Source organism: Ursus americanus, chromosome 28, assembly GCF_024610735.1.
Source record: "Ursus americanus isolate L20-20 chromosome 28, mUrsAme1.1.p, whole genome shotgun sequence".
NCBI classification, from domain to species: Eukaryota; Metazoa; Chordata; class Mammalia; order Carnivora; family Ursidae; genus Ursus; species Ursus americanus.
Window position 1 is genome coordinate 36,127,001 of NC_142154.1, and position 24,516 is coordinate 36,151,516.

A 24,516-nucleotide genomic window follows, 5' to 3' on the forward strand; every position below is an offset into this window, starting at 1 on the left:
AGACTAAGCTGCAGGCCAGGGTCAGAGACAAGGAGTGCCAGAGGACATGGGAGCAGTGGTTCTCGGTGTGGGCTGGACCAGCTAGTGAAAGCTAGACAGGAGGCGGCCGTGAAGAGAGCACTGTTGCAGAAGAGGGAAGGTGCGGCCTGAGCAAACGTATGCGGAGGGGATTAAAGATGGTGTGCCGGGAAACACAGAAGAGCCTGGAAGAGCCCGGCCTAGCCACAGCAGGGGCCGTGTTCGAAAGAGGAGGCCCACGAGTGGACGGGACGTCCAGCTTCAACACCACCGGCCACGGCGGGGAGCAGAGACGTCACACTGCAGCGAGATGCGGGGGAAGCACCCGCAGGGCTGGAGCAAGGGCAAACAACTTGAAATCAGTGTTTGGCACATCACCGGGGCTGGCTAAATGAAAGCAGCTTCTCCTGCACAGGATAATGGCAAAGAGGCACCCTTGCATTATTTCCAGAGCACGCAGAAAGCTACGGAAAGGAAGGTCACTGGCTGTTCTTTTCCAGTCTGGGGGTAGGATAAATACACTAACACATCATCGGGGTGTTTATCCTATAATCTGACAGATAACAGGAGCTCCAAATTCAAACAGCACAAAAAGGTACTGAGTGAAAAGTCAGTCTTCCTCCCACTGGCCCCAGATCTTCTAAGAGATAATCCAATCACCTATTCACCAAGGCCGACCTGATTCAGTCCTTTTTTTTTTTTTTCTTTTATTTTGAGTGGCCTCACCTTTCTGGCCATGACCAGGCCGGAGGGCTTGTGGGAGACCTTGAACACCACACCACCGTTGCCAGCGCCCAGCTCACTGATCTTCTCAAAGTCGTCATCCTTCAATTCCCCGACCTTCTGCTTCTGGGTGAGGAAGGCCTCCAGGCGCTTCCGCTGCTGCTCATCGAGCTCCAGCTCCTCCAGCTTCTTCTGCAAGGCCTCCAGGTTGGTCCTGTCACAAAGGGGGAGCACGAGTCAGAACCGGCATCAGAGGGGTCCCCCCAGAGGAGTATCTGTGTGGTGGGCACTTCCAGCTTCCAGGCCAGACTGGAGAACAGACGCAGGGGTCCCAGGGGAAGGTTCCATGCATTGGTGGCTCTGCGGGCTTCACTATTTGCCACCGGACGCCCCGCCTCACTGACACCCTTCTCCTCTCGAGGCCTCGGTTTCCTTATTTGTCAAATGAGGAAATTAGGTCTCTCGCACTATGCTGCAAGTCTACAGAAGGAACCACAGAATCTGCTAAAATCCAGAACGAGCCACCTTCATATGCTTTAAAAACCCAGTTCCAAAAGCCCTACGAGTACTGAATTTATTAAGTTAGCACCGTACACAAAATAAAATCTACTTCCTAAAACCACTACATTGAAATCAAACCAAACCATCAAAACAGGCTCTAAACTGAATGGCAACAGCAGAAATTCTCTCTAATGTGATCGGGGCAGGAACCAGGTTAATCAAAGAAAGAAATCCTAAAAATATATACCCAAAATTTTTATTTTTGCATAATATATATAAATGTCCATTTATTCAGCCATCTTCTAACGTAGGTAGGGCAAGGCCCTCTCTGAGTAAAATTCCACTGGTAAGAGCCCCACACCATCCTCCTTACGTGAACCAGAACATGATATATTGTCTATCATTCCCAATGCCTGATTCTTTAAAGTGCAGTAAAAATGCAGACACAGCATATCAACATAAAATTGAAAGAGTTTTAGGATTTCCCCAAATCTTAATGCTCACCTAATTTTATAGTCATGTTTTAAGTGAGTTGGGCTTACTGAGTTTCCACAGCTTTTAATTAGCATTCAAAAGGGGGGAAAACCACTTCATTAGCAGGCATATTTCACCAGTTTATCTGATATTTAAGTACGTTACTTAATTACAATACCAGCCACAACCGTACGAATGACTCTGGGAACAAACCGGCTCTTGGTAAGCACATAATTCAGCCCGTGGGTGCCGAGCCGAGTGGGCAGGGCAGAGAGCAGCCTGCGAGCTGTGCATTCAGCACGCTTGTGGGCAGTGCTGAGTGTTTTACAGAGAAAGGAAAAGTGTCATTATTCCTGGGAGTTCGGTAAGGGGACGGTGGTAAAGACAGCTTCCACTGTGTTTTTTCATGTGATTTTAGTCCCAGTCTAAACAAACGACTCGGGCGACGAGACAGAGCATCATCACACATCCGAAGGCTGGTGCCCACCCCCCAACATACACGCCATCGCTGAGCTCGAAGGGTAGGAGTAAGCATAATCTTCCACTCTCCATTCACCCTCTATTCCAACTCGCAAGAAGGCAGGGAGATCCACATTCCCTGCCTCCCTGGTCTAGGGGAAGATCCAACATGCCTTAGAAAGAACCATGTCGGGGCTACAGAGGACCCCAGGCTGTTTTCACCAAGTGTCTTCACCGGGTAGCTCTTGGGGAAGGCAGGCTGGTGCTATGCACTGAACTGCCTCCCTCAAATGCCTATGCTGAAGGCCGAACCCCCGGTGAAACTATGTTTAGAGACAGGACGTTGAAGGGGTAATTAAAGTTAAATAAGGTCATATGGGTAAAGTCTTCATCAGATAGGATCGGGGGCCATAAGAAGAGAGGTGGCCTCCCTGCCTCTGGGCATACGCCAAAGAAGGCCGAGGGAGGACACCAAGAGAAGGCGGCTGTCTGCAGGCCAGGAGGAGACGCCTCTCCAGAACCCAACCACGCCCGCGCCTTCATCTTGGGCTGCAAGCCTCCAGGACCTTGAGAAAACAACTTTCTGTTAAGCCAACCAGTCTATGACATTTTGTTACGCGGCCCGAACACACCTGCTGGAAGACTCAGCTACATCTCACAGCTGCCCCGGTCTCTCAGGGGTAGGGACCCGGAACAAGCATGGCTGGGAGGGCACCGTGCACACCTTCAGGTTTCCAGACTCTGAGGAACCCATCAATGACAACTCCGGAGACTCCTGTCAAATGCAGACAGACCCCACAGCTCAAACCTCAATGAGGTTCCAGCTGCCTGTAGGGCTCGGCCGTCCACTCCAAGGGCTTCTGTCAAACACGCATGCATGCTGAGCAGGCAGGAGGGAGGGGGGAGGACTGAATAGAAGGAAATCACTCTCCTCACAGCACTGCGTACTGTTTTACACGTGCTACTGCGCTGATTCCACGACAGAGAGCAAACTCAAGCACAGAGGGGTACAGTGACTTGTCCAAGGTCACACGGCTAGTTAGCAACAGAGCAAGGATGGAAACCTGGGCAGAGAGCATCTCTAATTTCAACCATAATGCTATACTACTTGTTCAAAAAGTTCAGTGCTTTCAAGGGAGGAAACTTGCAGACCCAGGTAAGATCCTAGCGTGGGGCATCTGCCACAGCAGGGCTCGACCATACAGGAAGATGGCGCACCTCCACAAAGAGCCTTCTGCACCAGATGCAGTCCTGCCTGCCCTGCACATCAAGCCAACGTTGTCTTACAAGTAAGACCGGCCATAAGAAACCCCATCCAACTGGCAAAGGAAAAGAAGAAATGCTGAGTCGGCTCATTTTCCTGACTCTCTGTAGAAATAAGTAATTCTCCCACCTTCAGGAAGAAAAACTCAATCTGGGATTCCTCCTTCTTCGACCTTCTATGCTCGACCTTCTAACCGCCTACCCACCAGCTAAGGAGCTGGCTCCTGATTTGTGCTTTCAGAAGGCTGAGCCACAGAGGGACACAGCAAAGACTCTGACCTGTGGTGCCCTGGCTCTTCTGATGACTGGGGGTGGAACAGTGCTGCCAAGCCGAAAGTCATCAGTAAGCAGGAACCCCAGATTCTTACCCCAAAGTAGTCAACGGTGCGACCATGGACTACTCATTTAACTCTGATACATATCTGTTTTCTCTTCTGTCAAATGGAGTCACAACTCCATGCTTCTTTCGCCAGGGGAGGACCAGAACGGAAAACTAACGGGGAGGAACAAGGGAATTTTGACCCGCTTCTAAACTAGTGTTAGGGCAAGTGCAGTAGGCTGGAGGACGAGGAGGAGCTGCCCAGGCAGCAACAGTGGAATCCAGAAGTTACTGCCTTTCCCTGTCACAATTCTTAAAACCCTTGAAAAGTGTCTTAAGAACAGTTGCAGAGAATGTGAGACAAAGGATTTTATCTGAAGGCGAAAGGAAAATCCTGGCATCTAAACGGCTTTCAGTACTCATTAAAAGGAAATCAATCAAAACCGCAGCAGTGTTCAGTACCGCTCCTCCTGTACGGGGAGTCAGTGATGTTCAACAAGGCTCCTTCCTGCCCTGCCCCACCCCAAGCTGAAATGCTTCCAGCAAAGGAAATAGGAAGAGAGGGGCCTGTCACCCCTCAACCACACCACACGTCTCCAAATCTCAGAGGACCAGGACCTGTCTCCTGCACAATCTTTGGTTTTAACTGAAATCAGTAAAACTAGGACTATGGATCGGGAAAGGACACTGGGGCCCAGAACAATACATATCTGACACACACACAGCCCTCTCCGGGGACCAGCTGTGATGTTTGTCTCCCATCATCCCATGCACCAGAGCAGAGGCAAAATAACTCACGGCAACATGAATTCTGCACCCTGGCTGTCTTACAGTAAACACAAGTTCATCAGGATGCAAGAAGATTACAGGTTTGAAATGGGAATGCAGAGAAGAGCAAGGAATGTGGAGAAAAACAAGGGTTGTCATTTGTGTTCTGAAAACACCAGGGAGGCACAATGAAGTGGGTGGAGAAAGGATGATCCCATGGGCAAGAAGGCTCCTTCCCTCTCCCTCATCCCACCCATCTGCTAAGCCTAACCGTGCTGCCACAACTGGAACCCTGCATTTGTGGCTCGGGGGTTTACATCAGGAAGCAGCAGAAAAACGGAGCACAGGGAGGGACCTTCAAGACCACCTGATCAGAACTATTATACAGGTGAGGAAACGGAAGTCCAGGGAGGACAAAGTCACACAGCTTACTCACGGCAGGCAGGTCTCCCAGCTCCTAGAACAGAGCAACACTGTCATCTCCAACCCTGATGGTCACTGAAATGGGAAGCTGACCTAAAGGAATGGTTTAAGGGGGAGGGAGGGGACATCTAGGCAAAGGAAAGGGGTCTTCAAACCGCCACACCCCAGACAGAAATGGGCCACAGCAGCACACAAACACCAGCCAGTGGTCTGTCACCAGCCTGAGCCTTGCTCTAGTCTGGGTGGCAGGCCCTGCCAGGAAGGAGCAGAGAGGGAAGAGCAGAGGATGACAATGAATCACCGAGCTGGAGCAGAGAAAGGGTCCCCGAGCAGGCAGGCAGGTGTCCCCAGAGAGCTCAGGGAGTTGGGAAGTTCTCTCTCCCCCGTGACGTCTGGCAGGTAGGAATGCTCTCGGGGCACGTCAAGGAAGAAGGCAGGCAGAAGAACCAAGCCAAGGGCAAACAGCATCAAGAGACTGACTGCAGCCCCTTCATCCTCACCCTCTATCACCCCCACCTGTGAGATTTGGGAAAGCTACCACCCTTTCTGGTACTCGAGTTTCCACACCCTTAAAAAAAAAAAGTACATGGGGAGGAGGAGAAGGGAGGGGAGAGCCGTCTACGTGTCTCTGAGATCCAAGCCTGTCAATGTGACAAGCAGCTGAGGAAGTACAGAGTAAGACTGAGTGTGTGCTCAGGTTGAAAAGCTGAAGATCCTCAAAAGAAGGGAAATGTGAGGGGGGAAAAGAGAAGAATTGGCTTTAGGGTTCTCTACAGTCAAACCATGGACAGGGGTATGTGGGGGTTACAGAGGGTATAAGAGAAGGGGGCACCTGGGTGGCTCACTCAGTTAAGCGTCTGCCTTCTGCTCAGGCCATGATCCCAGAGTCCTGGGACCGAGTCCTGCATTGGGTTCCCTGCTCCGCGGGGAGTCTGCTTCTCCCTCTGCCTCTGCCCTCCCCTGCTCATGTTCTCCCTCTCTAATTTAAGTAAATAAAATCTTTAAAAAAAACAAAACAAAACAACAAAGAGTATAAGGGAGGGAAGAAGAATGGGCCTGAAGGGGGAAGGCAGAGAGGGCCAAAGGCACAGCTAACCAATCCCAGACTCCACCCGAGGCTAGCCCATCAGTGTTAGGGAGTGCAGTTTAGGCCAGCCCCAAACGGCACGGTGGAGAAGGGGCTCTATACCCTTACCCCTCAACCCTGCAGGCCAGTCTGGGAAGGTCTGCTCAACTGACTAGGCAATAAAATTCTAGGATTACATAAGAAAGAGGCCAGATGGAACAACAAAGTATGTGTTCTTCTGCATCTATGTCAAATTCAAAAAAAGGCAAAACTAACCTATGCAATTATAAAGTAGAAAAGTGAACATGCTCTTGGGTGGGGGCAGTAACCAGAAGGCGACATGTGATGGTTAATTTTATGTGTCAGCTTGGCAGGGCCACAATGCTAAGATATTTGGTCAAACTCTATTCAGAATGTTTCTAAGCAAGCGAGGTTTGTGGCGGGGGGGGGGGGGGGGATAAGAATAACATTTAAATTGGTGAACTTTGAGTAAAGCAGATTACTCTCCGTAATGTAAGTGGGACTCACCCAAGTCAGTTTAAGGCCTCAACAGAACAAAGACTGACCTCCCCAAAGAAGGCAGTCTATCAAGCAGGCTGCCTTTGGACTTCGAATCTGCCATGGGTCTCCAGCCTGCCAGGCCACCGTGCAGACTGTGGACTTCCCAGGCTCCCATAGTCACATAAGCCAATTCCTGAAAAAGTTCCAGTCAGGTCAGTGTCTGTCTCCTCTGTCTCTCAATGTCTATCTCTTCTTCTCTCTACATACATTTATCTTGGATGCTGTGATCTGATTTCTTTTTCTTCCTTTCCTCCTTGTGTCTCAGTCTGGATACTTCTTATCTCAATTTAGGTAATATCTACTAACCTATCTTCAGGGTCACTGATTCTTCCCTCAGTTCCCTCCAGTCACTCTGCTGATAGACCCGTTGACCTCTGATGTCTGTTTTTAAAATTTTCTAGCATTTTCACTTAATCTATCTTTAGTTTCCATCTCTTTTTTTTTTTTTTTAAAGATTTTATTTATTTATTTAACAGAGATAGAGACAGCCAGCGAGAGAGGGAACACAGCAGGGAGAGTGGGAGAGGAAGAGGCAGGCTCACAGTGGAGGAGCCTGATGTGGGGCTCGATCCCATAACGCCGGGATCACGCCCTGAGCCGAAGGCAGACGCCCAACCGTTGTGCCACCCAGGCGCCCCTGTTTCCATCTCTTTTGAAATTCCTCATTTGGTCACACATGTTGTCCACAATCACAGGTTATTTTAAAGCCCCTGCCCGTTAATTCCAACGTCTGGGTCATCTCCGAGTCTAGTTCTACTGACGGCCTCATCTCTTGCAGGTTTGTTTCTCTCTTGATTTGGTGTCTTTCAATATTGCACTGAGTAGTACACATTGTAAGAGAAGAATAAGGACTGAGGCACATCACCTTTAGGCTTAGAAATGGGCGTATTCTTCCGTCATGCTGTTAGTGTGTATTCGCTGGGAGTTAAGCTAGGTTTGGGTTTTCTGGTGAACACTGGTAATTTCCATGCACCACAGGCTGCCAATTTCTCCAGCAATGGGTTTTATCTTGTGCTCAGAGCAGAACCTGGGCTGCAGAGATTTTTTTTTTTTTTTTTTTTTTGTCTCAGTGTTCCTACCCCTCCCTCAGCTTTAAACTGTCCCGTGACACCTGGCCACAGAGTGGGATCTTTCTCCATGCCTGTGCCCCTTCTCCAGGGCTTGAGGGCAATGACTTTTACATAACACTCTCACATCATCTGTGACCACCTCTTATTTCTCATCACATCATTGGCTTAAAGTGCCCCTAGCTGCCTGTATTGCTCTCCCTGCTTCACAAAGGGCCTTCTGGTGCCAAAATGCCTGCATTCTCAGAGAAGGCCTGCAGAGATAAAACCGTCCATAGAGTCTCAAAGGAAAAAGCAGTGAGGATGGGAAAACAGTCAGTGGGGTGCACATGTGGACAAGAAGTAATGACCATGGGCCTCAAACTACACAGCACGGGAAGCCAGCCATTGTGCCTATGGTAGCGACAGGGAAGTTCTCTCCAGTCCTGGGCCAGCCTCGTCTTAAATAGGCCCTGTGAACATGGACTTCCCCTCCTCTCCATGGCAACCAAAACGACCTTGCATCCGTGGCAATTCTTGGGCAGGAGAAAGCTTCCTACTCCTCTTCCAGCAATAGACCTCTGCTTTGTCTTGGTGCTGAACCCAGCTTTGGGCTTAGACTCTTAAGCAGCTGTGGGAAGACATGCTTCAGTACAGCCGCTCCCTTGCCTGGTTCATAATGTGCTTCACTGAATTTAGCAGAAGTATTTTTTCCCTTTTCCTTGATGCTGGCTGCTAATGTAAATCGTATCTTGGCCGCCTACTCTCCTCTGCTTGCTGACAGACGTAGAGGTGAGCAAAGTCTCACAGTCGTTCTTGAAAGCAGCCCCCAGATCTACTTCCGGGGCCAGTGACATATGTAGGAAATCAGCTGCTTCTGGGTCAGCACAGAGCTGGTCTTTCATAACGGGATATAAAACTACTAGGGGAAAAAAAAACACACACAAGTGGCTGCCGTATACTCTTTGCTTAAGAAATAAGGCTTTGGGAGTCAGAAGACTTGGGTTCAACTCGGAAAGCACTCAGTCTGTGAACTATTCATGTTACTTTCCCCTCAATTGTTCTCACAGGTAAAACAGGCTAGTTAAACTACGTGGCCTTTAAAGTCCCTTTCATTTTTTTTTTTTAAGATTTTATTTATTTATTTGACAGAGAGACAGCCAGCGAGAGAGGGAACACAAGCAGGGGGAGTGGGAGAGGAAGAAGCAGGATCCCAGCGGAGGAGTCTGATGCAGGCCTCGATCCCAGAACGCCGTCCCTTTCAATGCTAAAGTTCTCATCCTAATACCAGATTCGTCCTGCAATTTTCCAAGGACACAACTTTGCAGCTTTTCCACACGTGCACCCCACTGACCGTATGCCCATCCTCACTGCCTTTTCCTTTGAGACTCTTATGGACAGTTTTATCTCCGCAGGCCTTCTCTGAGAATGCAGGCATTTCGGCACCTGAAGGCTCTTCGTGAAGCAGGGAGAGGAATACAGGCAGCTAAGGGCACTTTAAGCCAATAATGCGATGAGAAATAAAGGGCTGTTGTGGATGGGATGCCCGGCTGGCTCAGTTGGTAGAGCATGCGACTCCTGATCTTGTCTAGGGGTCGTGAGTTCAAGCCCCACAATGGGTGTAGAGCTTACTTAAAAAATAAATACAAAAAACGGCTGTTGCAGAGATCACTGAAGAGTGGAATGTAAAAAATGCTGAAATCATCTAAGGTGCTAAACAAGTATTTAACAGCATTGGTTAGTAAGGGTAACATTTAATTTGATAGTCCTCCCTACTGATTTACTGAGTACTGCGCGACAGGCATTCTGCTAAAGGTAGACGAGCCCCTTTAATCTAACACCATGATGTGATCACCACTGTCAGCCCCACTCTACTGATGAAATTCCTGCACCTTCATGTTTTCATGTAATAAATAATCTGGCAAAAATGTACAATGTAGTTAAATACTGCCTTGGGGCGCTGGAGTGGCTCCATCGGTTGAGAGTCGGACTCTCTGACTCTTTGATCTCCTGTGAGTTCGAGCCCAGCGTGGAGCCTACTTAAAAAAAAAAAAAAAAAATACTGCCCTTATTCCTTTCCATTGGTCTCACTACCACGCCCAAAAAAGACTGTGGGGCAAAGACTGCCTTGCAGTTCCCCTAATTTTCTCAAGAGGCCTGTGACACAGCCCTATAGTTCAGGAGATCCTGGCGTAACAGTGGAAGTTTTATAGGGAGAGGAGACCCGAATGGGTCTATAAGGATAAATAAAATTTAGACAGCAAAGAAGGAGAAAGGGCATTCTAGTGTGGTCTGCCCTGTAAAAAATGGAGATTAAGGCTGTGATACGCAAAAAGTGTTAGAGGAACATAACTTAAAAGAAAAAAAGAAAATGAGGGTCAGGACAAGTGTTTCTTTTTAATCTCAATTTCAGTCAAGCAGCTTCCAGGCCAATCAACAAGTGTCTTTCAAAGTCAAGAAAACAGGTTTAATTAAAAAAAGATAAACAGGGGTGCCTGGCTGGCTCAGCTGGTAGTATGTGCAACTCTTGATCTCATGGTCATGAGTTCAAGCCCCACACTGGGCATGGAGCCTACTTAAAAAAAGAAAAAAAAAGGATAAATAATCACATATTCCTACCCTTGATAAACAAAACAAAAGCAAACAAAACCCGAAAATACTTACTCCCTGAAATCAGACAGGCTTCTGAAATGATACAAACTGCCTTCCCATGCGTGTTTCTGCAGAGAGTCACGCTGAAAAACACACGCACACACCCACACAGAGGAACCTCTGGAGTGACAGGACCACCCACTCACACAGACTCTTCTTAAATATTGAACAACATCCTGAATCGGAGAGGGGGTGTCATATTGTTGCTTGAAAGAACTGACAGACTATGGTTTCTTCTGCTCCGATGGACAAAATTTGTTTCATATTAGCCACATATGAATTAATTTCTAAAGGCTCAGTCTTCTGAAGAAGTACCAAAAAAAAAGAAAAAAAAGTGATGAAATTTGGGGACCGGTGGGGGGCGGGGGAGATCAGAAGATGGAGGACAAAAAGGAATAACGCCTTTACTTGGTGAGGACAAAAGAGGGACACAATAATTGTCTGATAAAGAATGAAATTTAGATGAAGGTAAGACCTGAGATTCTTAAACGCTAGCCATGTTATTCCCATTAACTCACTTCATCCTCATAACATTAAAAATTACGTATGTTCCCATTTTACAGAAATGGAAATGGAGGCCAGGAGCAGTTAAGACTAGGTAGGGCTGGAACTCCAAAAGTTATCTTTTCTCCACACCATGAGCCAAAGAGCTCATGTCCTTCAAACAAATCCCCCACCCGATCAGCGATCACACAGGTAAATTTACCTGTTAGCGACTTACTCCTTTGAGGCAAAGAACGGTGCTCTACTCTACTAAAAGGTTCCTGGAAAGGCAACAAATGAAATCTACCCAGAGCGGAATTCCTTTCAGAGGAACATGCAAGGCTGAGTCATTTTAAGTGGGACGGGAAGGGAAGAGAAAGGCCACTGCCCAGCACACGGTAGAAGCAGTAAAAATTCACATAGCCAGAAGACAACCAAGGTACTGAGGGAGCCAGGGTGGAGAGGAGGCGGCAGGGAGTACTGGAAGGGAGAAAATACCATGGATAACCCAAGTGGAACGTCCAATAAATATGTAGTCACCATCCGAGGAAGAAAGGGATCCCTGGGTCTGGTGGTGGCCACACAATGGGTGTGTTCCTGAAAGGACAAGCTGGTTGACTGTAGCCTTAGAAAGATCATGTATTTGACCCCACCCATTCCCTGTTCTTAAGAAGCTGACATAGACAAAGACCTTTTAGAAACTGCCTATGTAGGGGCGCCTGGCTGGCTCAGCCAGTAGAGCGTGCGACTCGATCTCAGGGTTGTGAGTTCAAACCCCATGTTGGGCATGGAGCCTACTTAAAAAAAGAGAAAGGAAGGAAGAGACTGCCTATGTAGTAACAGCCCATGCTGCTCTGGGCATCAGCAGTGCAAGCTGCTCTTCGATGAGAAAAAGGTACAGGACCCAATGTGACCATCATCTCAGACCTCATAACCCCAAACCATGAGGACAGTCAAGTCCCCCGGGCAACAAGGGAAAGAGCCAAAGCTCAGAAGCACAGCTAAGGCAGGAAGATACAGTCGGAAGAAACACAGATTCAAAATGGGTCTCCAATTCTAGTCCACACGGAGAAATCATCAGTTCTCCAGACCCGTTCCTTCCTCAAATACACGAACACATGTTTATGACAGCTTGGCCCTTCTTAATCAAAGTACCCACAAGAGGGGTCAGCAAACCTCACCTGTGAGCACACATCATCTCTGGGAAAAAAATCCCACTCCCTACAGGACTGTCAGGCAATGCGCACAGAACCTGCTCTCAGGACCATGACTAGAAGTCCATACGAGTGCTCACTCTGTAGAAAACGACTAGTCAGGCCCTCAAATTAATAGCAGTTGGCCTGGTAGGCTCAAAACCTACCTGGCAGAAGTAACATCACCGACCAGAGAGAACAAAAATTAAAATCAAAACTAACCGTGCTGGCTTCTGCCTTCTGAAAGAAGGGGAGAGGTAAATGTTTGTGCTCACAGCAGAGTCTACCAGAGGACCAGAAGGCTTGCCCAAAGTGAAAAGGGCCTGATCCTCAGCCATGGCACAGGCAGAAGGAGGCCTGACTACCACGCAGGGTGGAGCTGGAGAAACGATTTATGCTACAGAATAAGATAGGAGAAGCCTGTTTAGAGAGTGGCTATAAAGTGGCACAAGAGGAAAGGAGGCACCACGGCAAAGGGGCAAAGGTCATTTAAGACCAAAGATAGTTAACACCACTAGATGTTAAGCTGTGTTTATTGCTATAATGCAATACACCCTCCCTACCCCAGACCTTCAGTCCAATCTGCGTGCATGAAAATAGCTTTGTGTATATTTTATTCTTATTGTTGTTTGGTGGAAACCAGGGAAAAAGGGCCAGAATACAAGCTGATTCAACACAGAGTAAAAAGAAGAGGGGAAAAAAAAAAAAAAAAACAGAAAGGGAACCATGGGTCCTACAGAGGCAAAAGTGACCATGAGAATGTAAATCTGCAGGACTGTTTCCATCTAGAGGAGGGCAGGAGATAAGGAAGTTGAGCAGACATCTGCCTTATACCCATTTACGCCCACAGCTGTGAAAACGCAATACAGATTTATCACAGAGCACCCACCGTGTGACAGGCACTATCTGTGCTAGAGGCTAGGAAGGTGCCTATGACGAAGACTTAGGCCCCTGCCCTCACCAGGCATTGGGGGTGTGGGGGAGGGGGGCGCAAGGAGTTTGCATTCGGCTCAGGTCATAATCTCAGGGTCCTGGGATCAAGCCCAGCATCAGGCTCCCTGCTCAGCAGAGGGCCTACTTCTCCCTCTCCCTCTGCCTACCGCTCCTCCTGCTTGTGCTCTCTGTCAAAGAATAAATAAGATCTTAAAAAAAAAGATGTAGAGATGAAAGAAACAGGTATCACAGTGCAAGCAAAACACAGGGAAGGATACCAACAAGTACAGAAAGGACTACAGGGTAAGGCAGATCATAATGCCGAAAGTGAAGCGGCACAGGGGCCTGTGAGAACAGAGATAAGATGCCCCATTCCATCTAAGATGAGGAAGGGAAAGAGAAGGAAAAAATGAAACATCCAAGTTTAGTCCTGAAAGATAATCCAAGTTTTTGCAGCAGGGGGAAAAAGCACTCCAGCCTTGGGCATCAGCACAAATAAAAAGGTGCTGAAAGTTACAAACCGTTCCAAGTGGCCAGACAGCAGGTGCATCCATCCAGGAGGGGGTACAGATGAGGCCGGAGGGTAAGCGGGGGCTAGACCACCAAGGGCACAGTACACCATGCTGAAGAATGAGGTCTGAGGAAAAGCAAGGGACATCGGGGAGATGTTGGTCAAAGGGTACAAACCTGCAGTGGAAGATGAATAGGTCCTAGAGACCTAATGCACAGCCGAACTGCTAAGATCTTAAATGTTCTCACCACAAAAAAGAAATGATAATTATGTGATATGATAGAGATGTTCGCTAAGGCTATGGTGGTAATCATAATTGCAACACATAAGTGTATCAATCAGCACACCTATATGTCAATTACACCTCAAAAAGACAAATAAATAAAAATCTTAAGTTAACAACAACGACAAAAAAAGTCCCAGCACACCAGCCCAGAATGCCTCAGGGTGTTCAGGGCTCAGGAAAGAGCAGCCTGACAAGCTTAGCTTCTAAAAATGCCACAAGATTTTTTTTTTAATTTTTTAATTTTTGTTAATTTAATTTTAAAAAATTTCAAATGCCATAAGAACACTTTTTTTATATTTAAAAATCTAAGATACATCACAATTTGACCAGGATGCAATTTAAGTGTGTGGTTTTGGAGTCAAATCCCCTACAATGTGCTTGTGCAAAACAGACATACGGATAAGTGCAAAAATTCTAGTTTGGAACCTTCACAGAAGTGGAGTCAAGAGCTGCGCACATCTCAGGAGACATACTAGCTTCCTTGAGACAAACAGGATGTAGAAATCTGAAGTTTAAAAGCTGCTGAGCTCAGCTTTCCAAATCCTTGGAAGCCCACAGGAGACTTCTCTTCCAGATAATTAAACTCTCATTACCTTGCCCAAAGACAGACTCAAAAAAGCCTCTGACAGTATTTCTCACACACCAATCCATAGTCCCGGATCCCAGTCCCAAACCCAGCACGGACCTGCAATACTGCTGTCTATTCAATCCATATACAAGTGGTGGCTGCTTTTCCGGTGATGCCTGAAGCTCACCAATTCAGTTCACCTATTGCATTTCCTAGTACCTTACTGAATCCCAGAGGGCTCTTTTTAGTCACCACATTGCACCGTGAATAATTTTCCTCCAATGTATAAACCACGCTTTTAACAAAAGGTACCAAGGTTATGGAAACAACCCTGAACTTGAAGTCAGGAGGTCCAGAGCCGGTACCAGGCCATCTAACCCTGAAACTTGAAATGAGAGCACACTCTGGTCCTGTATCACAAGGGGCTGTGGTGAGAACCTGTTCTGAAACAGATAAATAAGTAAACACATCAAAGAGCCAAAAAACCTTCTTCTAAATTACTCTTGGTTAGGGGTGGTGGGCTGGCTCAGTTGGTGGAACGTACAACTCTCGATCTCAGGGTCGTGAGTTTGAGCCCCACGCTGGGTGTAGAGATTACTTGAAAATAAAAGCCAATAAATAAATAAATAAATTGATTCTTGGTTTGAAGAGTGTGACTGTGATGACACTTCACATTAACTGTGAATCCTCAAACAGCATTAAATAATAACCAGTAATCAAGATTAGAAAACAAAACCTACCAAGACAACACTCCACTGCATATTAAATTTGAGGTATTGTGGAGAAAAACAAGAACACTGCAAGACCAGCATCATTAAGCATTCTTTGGACCTTGGCCCCGTGGGGTTAAAATTCTACAGGCTCTGGCTGGCATTCAAAAGAGAAGCTTGTTCTTACAGCAACAGATAAAAAGATTTGTCCACCAAGCTCTTCCTCTTCACTTCTCCCCACCCACTTCCTTTTCTTCCAAAGGAGAACGGGCTCATTTACACACTGGTTTGCCACATCCTGCCTCGGAAGCTACTTCCTAGGAGCTGCTTGGGCTATTCTGAGAGGAGTTTAACTCCTTCAGGCCCCCAAACCACTAGTATATTTATGACATCCTCACCCACCACGGTCATTTACAGTCTAGTAACTAGCATCCATACGATCAGATAAGACTCCCAACTTCCTTCATCCCATGCACTGAATTTAAGCATTTGACATACTGGCAGGAGCCACATCCCTTGGTCCCACCTGGGGGCTCCAAATGGTCCAGCTTTGCTTAATCAGTCAAAAAAGACATGGGGCGCCTGGGTGGCACAGCAGTTAAGCGTCTGCCTTCGGCTTAGGGCGTGGTCCCGGCGTTATGGGATCGAGCCCCACATCAGGCTCCTCCACTGGGAGCCTGCTTCTTCCTCTCCCACTCCCTCTGCTTGTGTTCCCTCTCTCGCTGGCTGTCTCTATCTCTGTCAAATAAATAAATAAAAATCTTTAAAAAAAAAAAAAGACAAAAAGAAGAAATCAACTGACTCTTGATTTCAGTTCAAGTCATGATTTCAGGGTCCTGGGATGGAGCCCTGCATCAGGCTCCGCACTTAGCAGAGAGTCTGTCTGAGGATTCCCTCTCCCTCTGCCCCTCCCCCGACTCACGTGTGTGTGTGTGTGTGTGTGTGTGTGTGTGTGTGTACGCGCGCGCCCGCGCGTTCTCTCTAAAATAAATGAAAATCTTTTTAAAAAGGAGAAATGATTCAAGAAGAGCTATAGAGAAACTCAATGCACATAATATTGTATTTGGTATCGGGGAAAACCCAATGAAGCAAATCTCCTGTCCCACATGAGCTCTGTAAGCTAGTACCAACAGTCATTCACTGCACATTTACTGACCACTTACTACACACCAGACCTGGGCTAGAGATGGGCCATCAAGACAAAACTGTAAGTCTCCAAAAGCTCACAATGTAGATAATGAAACAACAGATATATATATACATGAAGATCTCTCTCTCTCACACCCAAACACACACCCACACCCACACACAAAGTGGTTTGTCTCCCAAGTAGTTCATGGACAGCCCCACAGGAAGTTTTCTAAGGGAGACCAGGCAAAGTCTCATGGACAAGATAATATTGGACTTCAACCTTAAAGGAGAGGGTAGACTCCCAAACACTGGCAATAAACTTGACAGAGAAACCCCAAAGGAAATGTACAAAGTCATGGGTAACATTTTATTGAGTGCTTACTATGATTTAGGTATTATGCTAAAGACTTCACACTTAACCCTCAAAACAACCCTACAAGTTAGGTATTATTACCACCCCCACCCTTACTCATGAGGAAGCTAGAGATGACAGACCTTAAGAAGCCCAATTGACATAATTGTTCAGGGGTGGAGGACTCCAACCTCAGCGGTCTGCCTCTAGGGATCACTCCTACAACACAAAGCAAGAGTGCCCACTAAGTTCCAGAACAGAGTCTGTAACTGTGGGGAAGCTGGTTACAGTATTAGAAGGGGAGCAGGGCATAATTAAGCTCCTCTTTTCCCCTTAAAGAGACTTGAGATCTGTGTAGTCGAGAAAGAAAAAGATAGGGGCGCCTGGGTGGCTCAGTCAGTTATTAAGCATCTGCCTTCAGCTCAGGTCATGATCCCAGAGTCCGGGGATCGAGCCCCATGTCAGGCTCCCAGTTCAGTGGGGAATCTGCTTCTCCCTCTGGCCCTCTGCCTTCTTTCTCGTGCTCTCTCACTCACTCTCTCTCACACAAAATCTTAAAAAAAAGTATATATATTTTTTAAATCAAGAAATCAATAAACACTACCTACCTACTACATGTAAGATCCTGTACAGACGAAAATTATCTTCTGCTGTGTTACAACTGGCTTCCATACATCACCCCCGTACAGGTCGACTGGGCCCCCCTGGCTGGCCAGGCATATGTGTCCCTCCCAAAAGTTCCCACTTAGACAAAGAGTATGCCCCCCAGACAGGGGAGGACCAGAGAGCACTCAATGGCACACCAGTTGCTGAGCTCCCAAGACACCCCAGCTCCATTAACAGGAGAACATAGAACAATGAAGCTTCTATGACAAATCAGAAGTATTATTTTTCAAGCTCCAGGCTTGGACCTTTTGTACGTTTTAATAATCTTCAACAGTTCTTGGGTTATATGTCTTATCTGCCATATATGAAACATGAAAACATGGTGATTTTTAGAGCCAACGAGCCAAAAGGTATACTATTTTTTTTTAAAGATTTTATTTATTCATTTAACAGAGATAGAGACAGCCAGCGAGAGAGGGAACACAAGCAGGGGGAGTGGGAGAGGAAGAAGCAGGCTCCTAGCAGAGGAGCCTGATGTGGGGCTCGATCCCAGAATGCCGGGATCACGCCCTGAGCTGAAGACAGACGCTTAACCACTGAGCCACCCAGGCACCCCCAAAAGGTACACTATTAAGAGAGAATTTAACAGTATTTTTTTCTCTCTCTCTACATTCTCTTATCATCCCTCCCTTTTTTTTTTTCCCCTAAAAGTTAAATCCTGGGGCGCCTGGGTGGCACAGTCGTTAAGCATCTGCCTTCGGCTCAGGGCGTGATCCCAGCGTTCTGGGATCGAGCCCCACATCAGGCTCTTCTGCTGGGAGCCTGCTTCTTTCTCTCCCACTCCCCCTGCTTGTGTTCCCTCTTTCACTGGCTGTCTCTGTCAAATAAATAAATAAAAATCTTTAAAAAAAAAAAAAAAGTTAAATCCTATCAGTCAAACCCACACAGGGTTACCCTTAGGCTGCCCTTGACCGTACAGAAATCGGTCAAGACTTTAATGGCCCTTACCAAAGATATGTCAAGAGGGGCCGGTAAGGGTTAAGAGGAAATGAATTCACTCCATGCTGGGGGCATTTAACAGTGAACCCGGCACCTTTATTCATTCTAAACTGAACACACAGACTCTCCCCTGGCTGTAAAACAGAATGAAAGGGTGGGCGGTGGGGCGGGGCAAAAAACAGGAGCCCCACACTAGAGAAAAGTCGGGGGTCCTGGATCTCCATTCAGGCTGTCGCTCACTAGCCATAAGCTGCCTGGCTTCTCTGGGCCTCAAACCCTTCATCACACATCCAGGAGGATGAATTATAAAGGTCTTCTCCATCTATAACATTTAAGGACAGATAAGCAGCGATCCTCAGGGGGAGAAGGAATGAAAGATGTTGGTGGTGAAAAGGATGATTAATACAATGTAATGCTATCCCGGGCCCAGAAATAGCCTGGCTTAGAGCTGCATTCACCTTATCAGCCTAGATTTATTAGGGGGGTGGGAGGGCTGGTGGGTGGGAATCACAGCCACCCACAGTGAAATTAAACTCTGTTCCCAAATGGGTTCTGCTCAAGTGTGATTTATCCAGAGAGTGTTAAACAACTCACCGGCTGTATGAAACCGTGTTACCGAAATTGTATTATTGCACAAACTTAACTTTTCCCCAAATGTGATTTGCAGAGAGGATGCAGAGCTGAGAATCCTGTGTCCATGACCATCTGTCCTATCCCAGTCCCTGGAGAGGCGTGGGGGGAGAGTGTGAAAAGCCACAGGTGCCATGTATATTCAGCCACCAATGTCACATATCCATCAAGGAGCCCAACATTTGCTGGGGATAAGTTATGTTCAGCTCAGCATGCAAAAGAGGCTCGCTGATGCATCCAGCTCCAAACATTCCCTGAGCCTTCCTTTGCGCCAGGCAGGGGGCTGAGGGAACACCATAGAATAGGGAAGAGGCCACCGCTACTATATGCTTCTCAAATGTTTCCCCTCTGGGCAAGGAAGGGGCTGTTGGCTGAAAAGGCAGTACAGAGGACTGCAAGCACTCTTAGCTGCCGTGTGACACAGACAAGACCCTGAACCAGAATCAGTTTCCTATCTGTTGAGTAAAGATAACATGTATTTCGCATGCCTCATGTGGTTGAATGAGGAAACAAAGGGATGTAAAAACGATGAGGAGTAGGGGCGCCTGGCTGGCTCACGTGGTAGAACATGGGACACTTGATCTTGGGGTCATGAGTTCCAGCCCCATGTTGGACACAGAGATAACTTTATTTAAAAAAAAAAAATGAAGAGTATACAAAGCCTCACAGAACAAATGCTATGATTACTACCAACACTGTGACCTTCTTGTGCCAAAATATTAAACTGAAAATAATCAAAATAAGTCAAAGTCAGACTTTGCAGGGATTCTTAGCAGATCCTTGACCTCTGGAGAGGAGTGTCTTCTGCCCCCTGCCCTTCCTGCCATGTCAGGAGTTAGTCACTCAGCAAAATTTCACCATACCAGACGGCAGGGAACATGCCATGCACTGGAGATAGAAATGAATAAGACACAATCCCAGGCTTCCCCAATTTCAGTCCAACTGGACCGGAGTTCCACGAACAACTGCAGCGTGATGGGATATGCACAGAGTGCCCTAGAGTGTGGAAAAATGACCACTCCCTGGAGTCGGGTGGAGGACAGGTCTGTGACAGATTTACACAAAAGGTGACCTAGAGGTGTGCCTGGGTGGCTCAGTCAGTTAAGCATCTTGGTTTTGGCTCAGGTCCTGATCTCATGGGTTGTGGGGTCAAGCCCCACGCTGGGCTCAGCAGGGAGTCTACTTGAGGTTCTCCCTCTGTCCCTGTCCCAACTCACACTCGCTCTCTAAATAAACAAATCTTAAAAAAAAATAAAAATATAAAAAATAAAAAAGAAAAGGCAACCTACAAAGTGAGCTTTGACATAAGATTAGGATTGCAACATGGACTGAAAGGTAGAGAAGGGAAACCCCAGAAGACAGTCTGAGCAGAGGCCAGGACCCACTGGGGAAGACGTCTGGAGGAACCATGAAAAAGTAGAACCCAAGAGCCACTTAGACCAGACCCCCCAACGTCTGGCTTGAACCACATGAGTGTTACCTTCCCTTTATGTGTCTACCCCTCCCTATTCCTGCACATGTGCGCGCATACGTGTGCACACACGCACACAACACACACACACACACACACACACACCAGGAAATCCTCTTTAATCTCTTGGAGAAGAAAGCGGAGCTTCTTCTTACCAGGCAGACAGTGGTCCTGGAGAAGCCAGGAGGAGTCTGTACTGGGATGTGCTGTGTGGCAGTTGTTTCCTGGGCACCTTTTGCAGGCTCCCGTTTCCCTGAAAATAATTATTTTGCTTCCTCCCCCAAAATTCCAAGTATGCCCACCATGGTCTCTATTCTGTCTAGATAAAGAACAGCTGCAGAGCCCCATTGCTGGAAGTGCTTTGGAAGGTGAGAATTTTCTCTCCTTCTCACCTGATAGAGAATAAGACACCCTGGTAAGGAATGTAGTCCTAGTCCTTATCATTAGTCCTGTGAATCACAAAAACCAGTTTACATACATGGAGTGTCTACAAATCTTTCTGCTGGGTAGGTGTCATTATGCCCATTTTACAGATATGCAAACAGACTCAAGGATGTGAAAGAACTTGCACAAGATCACTCAAGAGAGTAAGAGGCAGGGTCAGGATTCAAACTGACGTCTGCCGGTTCCAAAGCCTTTTTCTTGTGTCACGCAGTCTCCAGGCCATGCTTACTCAAAAGTCCCATTCACAGTAGAACCTACTGTGTGACCAGGCCAACTCCCTTTAGCCCTTCTTTGCAGCTGGATTCTTTATCTGCAAAGAGAGGACTGCTAAGAGGGACCTTCAAGATTCGTTTAATAAAATTTAATCTACTTGATATCCACTGTGAGCTTGAAAATGTGCTCAGTGGTGACCTGTGTGGTCATGTGGACTCATTACATAAACCCTGAAAGATAGGAAGGCATTCCCATCAGCCCACTTCGCAGAGAAGCAGGCACAGGGTGGTCACATGGCAAGTTAACAGCTCTCCCAGGGAAGGAGCTGAGATCTCACTTTCTCTCTACACAAGGCACTGTTATTCAAAAGCACCGCAGCCTGACAATTCTCAAGCCTGCAGACTTCCAGAGCCCTCTGGAAGAAGGGTTAATTTCTGGATTCAATGAAACACCTGGAGAGGTAGAAACAATTATTTATTTATTTATTTATTTTTTAAAGATTTTATTTATTTATGTGACAGAGAGACAGCCAGCGAGAGAGGGAACACAGCAGGGGGAGTGGGAGAGGAAGAAGCAGGCTCATAGCGGAAGAGCCTGATGTGGGACTCGATCCCGGATCACCAGGATCACGCCCTGAGCCGAAGGCAGACGCTTTAACGACTGCGCTACCCAGGCGCCCCAGAAACAATTATTTAAAACCTGATTGGGAAGCTGGGATCTTCGCTGCACTGCTAGCATCCCAAACTATGAGACGGGAATAGTATGTCCTCTTCAGACCACCCTCCCTTTGGGCCTGTTGACTCCAAAACTCTCATAAGCCCATTCCCAACCTTCTAGAAATGAGACCCTACTCTATAAAACTATACAAGGAGTCGGCTGGGTGCTCTGCCCACACCCTCCCCCCAACATCACCACCACACCACCTCAGGCAGTTAGAGAAAGACCAGACATCAGGGCTCCCTGGGACCCCTTCCAGCTGTGCCTGCCATCTTTAATGTCCTCTCCACCTCTGCCTTTGTACTCTCCGAAAAGACAGGCACTTTCCTGGATACCTGGCCATCACTTCAACTTGTTTTTAATCTCTGACCATACTCATGCATGTGACTTTAACATTTCTTTAGGGAAAAAACCCAAACTTTAATTTGTTTCTAAAACACAACTTTCTAAACCAATGAGTGTGATATACTGAAATCAAATATCACATTTAAGGCTTCCTAAAAATATTACCCCAGTACAATGCCTCCCTTTTGTTCCCACGTACCCATCCCCCCCACACGCACACACATAACACTTTAGGCTGTCATTTAGACACTGGCGTGTATAATTTAAATGTCTTTAACAGCATCTACTAAAAGGACATTTGCACATGACTCTTCAGTTTACTTCAAAGCAATGATCCAAACTGGAGTTTTCAATGCATTTCAGGACTAAATAGGTAAATACATGAATGATAAATGCCGACCATAAAATTCAGGCAAGATTTTAAAATGCATTAGACTGGCCCAGAACACGGGCATCTTTTTCCATCTTCAGCAGAAGTCCATTTCATCCATTTCTCAGCTCAGTGCCTGGTCTATATTAGGTACGTAATAAGTATCAGTTAAATGAATGTTAATACATCTGAATCTTAACACAGAAGTTTGAAACCTATTGTTGTAATTTTAGTCATAATCTAAATCTATTTGACCCTCACACAAAAGCCATTCGAATCAACAAGCAGCTGCTTCTATTCAAAGTATACCTACCTCTGCCATCTGAACTGTTTTGAAGTTGGCCTTGATTGGAAGACAAATGGCTGGCAGCTGCAAGTTCAGTTACAAAGTGCTTGGTAGGAAGGCAGAGCACGAACCAGGGGGAATCAAAGTGCTGTTTCATACATTAAGCATGGAATTCCTTTCCAACAAACATCTCTCATTTTCCTAGAGGCAACTAATCCGGACATGCCCTTTGAACTTAGGAAAACACAGGGCTGCAGTCTGGGAGAAACAATCTAGTTTGAAGGCCAGGCAAGGCTGGGAGAGCGGGGCAGTCACTCCTCTTGCACACTTCTGATCTGTTAATCGTTTTTAAAGGAAGAGTGTGAACCATGGGAAAGCCACCAGGCAATCAGTCCAAAGGCCCAGATTAACCAGACATAGGACACAGAACACGTTACGTCCCTCCTTTGTCCCTCATTTTCTCCTCCACAAAATAAGAGGCAAAAATAGGGGCGCCTGGGTGGCACAGTCGTTAAGCGTCTGCCTTTGGCTCAGGGCGTGATCCCGGCATTCTGGGATCGAGCCCCACATCAGGCTCCTCCGCTAGGAGCCTGCTTCTTCCTCTCCCACTCCCCCTGCTTGTGTTCCCTCTCTCGCTGGCTGTCTCTATCTCTGTCGAATAAATAAATAAAATCTTAAAAAAAAAAAGAGGCAAAAATAAAACTGGATGACCACTAGGCACTAATTTTCTGTAACGACGGGAATGTTCTAATCTGTGCTCTCTGATACAGTAGCCACTAGTCACATGCAGCCTCAGGCCCTTGAAACTCTTCCCATGTGCGACTTAGGAAGTGATTTTCATTTTTAAATTTCACTGAATTTTAGTACACTGAAATTTCAATAGCTACAGATGGTAGTGGCTCCAGCTCTGGAGAGTACAACTCTAAAAAGACCTCTAGAGGGGTGCCTGGCTGGCTCAGTCGGTAGTGTGTGCAACTCTTGATCTCAGTGTTGTGAGTTCAAGCCCCACACTGGGTGTAGGGCTTACTTAAAAAATTTTGTTTTTTAAAGACCTCTACCATTTTACATAATCTTTGGACAGCCATGTGAGAAAAACCTGGATGTTTGAGTAGGCCAGACCTGGGTTCTAAACTTAGTCCCACCACTTTCTAGCTGTGCCAACTTCCACAAATTACTTAACTCCCATGTACTTTATTTTCCTTATTCATACAATAGAATATTAGGACCTTTCTTGCAGAATTGTAGTGCAAACTCAAGATAATGCATGCAAATAGAACAGACAGGATCTCAATAAATGTTAGTTCTTTTTCCAGTTATGGTGTCCTTCGGGGATACAAGTTTCATGTCTTTGGACTTCATCCTACTGTTCCTTCCTGATCTAGGACCTGTACTTAATTATTACCCCACAGATTAACAGCTGTGCTCCTACAGATGCAGCCCTTGTCTTTCAAGAATGCAACTTGCTCAGGAATTGATTCAGGTCCTCAGCTGTAGGCCAGCCAGTAAGCCAAGTCCTCTGCACCTCCGGAACTGCTAACTTCCGCTCACCCTGTGTCCCCGCCACATCACACCAGCATTCAGGAATTCACAAAACTCTTCCCCATGATGGCATACCACACTGACGCTTTGTTCTATGCAACCAGAACACCTGTTGGTGGTTCTGGTACTTCCCTCTGTAACTCTCCCCTTGACTTCCCCTAATATTTTATGGTTTCTTTATTTGGAAACGCTTTAGGATAACCTTTCATTTTGTAATTGCTCGGTGATTCAGAATACTCAGAAATAGAAATGCAACAAGCTACATTTATGGCTAACCCAGCATTAGTTTAGTTACCAAAATAAAACAAGGCAAAGAGACTATGTTTTAGAAGGGAGTGTTCCAATAAAATTTTAAAAATGTTGCAGTCCCTATCTAAATTTTTTTTTTTAAGATTTTATTTTTAAGTAATCTCTATACCCAACATGGGGCTCAAACCTACAACCTCGAGATCAAGA

The 24,516-nt window shown here is 46.6% G+C and overlaps 1 protein-coding gene across 2 annotated transcripts in view; it reads right to left on the reverse strand.

Moving 5' to 3' along the window:
- MAP2K1 (mitogen-activated protein kinase kinase 1) overlaps positions 1-24,516 on the reverse strand; it is a 76,074-nt gene that overhangs the window by 37,643 nt on the left and 13,915 nt on the right. For both annotated transcript variants that reach the window (XM_045810787.2, XM_045810788.2), the window contains exon 2: positions 745-955. In XM_045810787.2, coding sequence (XP_045666743.2) covers positions 745-955 — 211 coding nt within the window. The remainder of the gene's footprint in view (positions 1-744; positions 956-24,516) is intronic.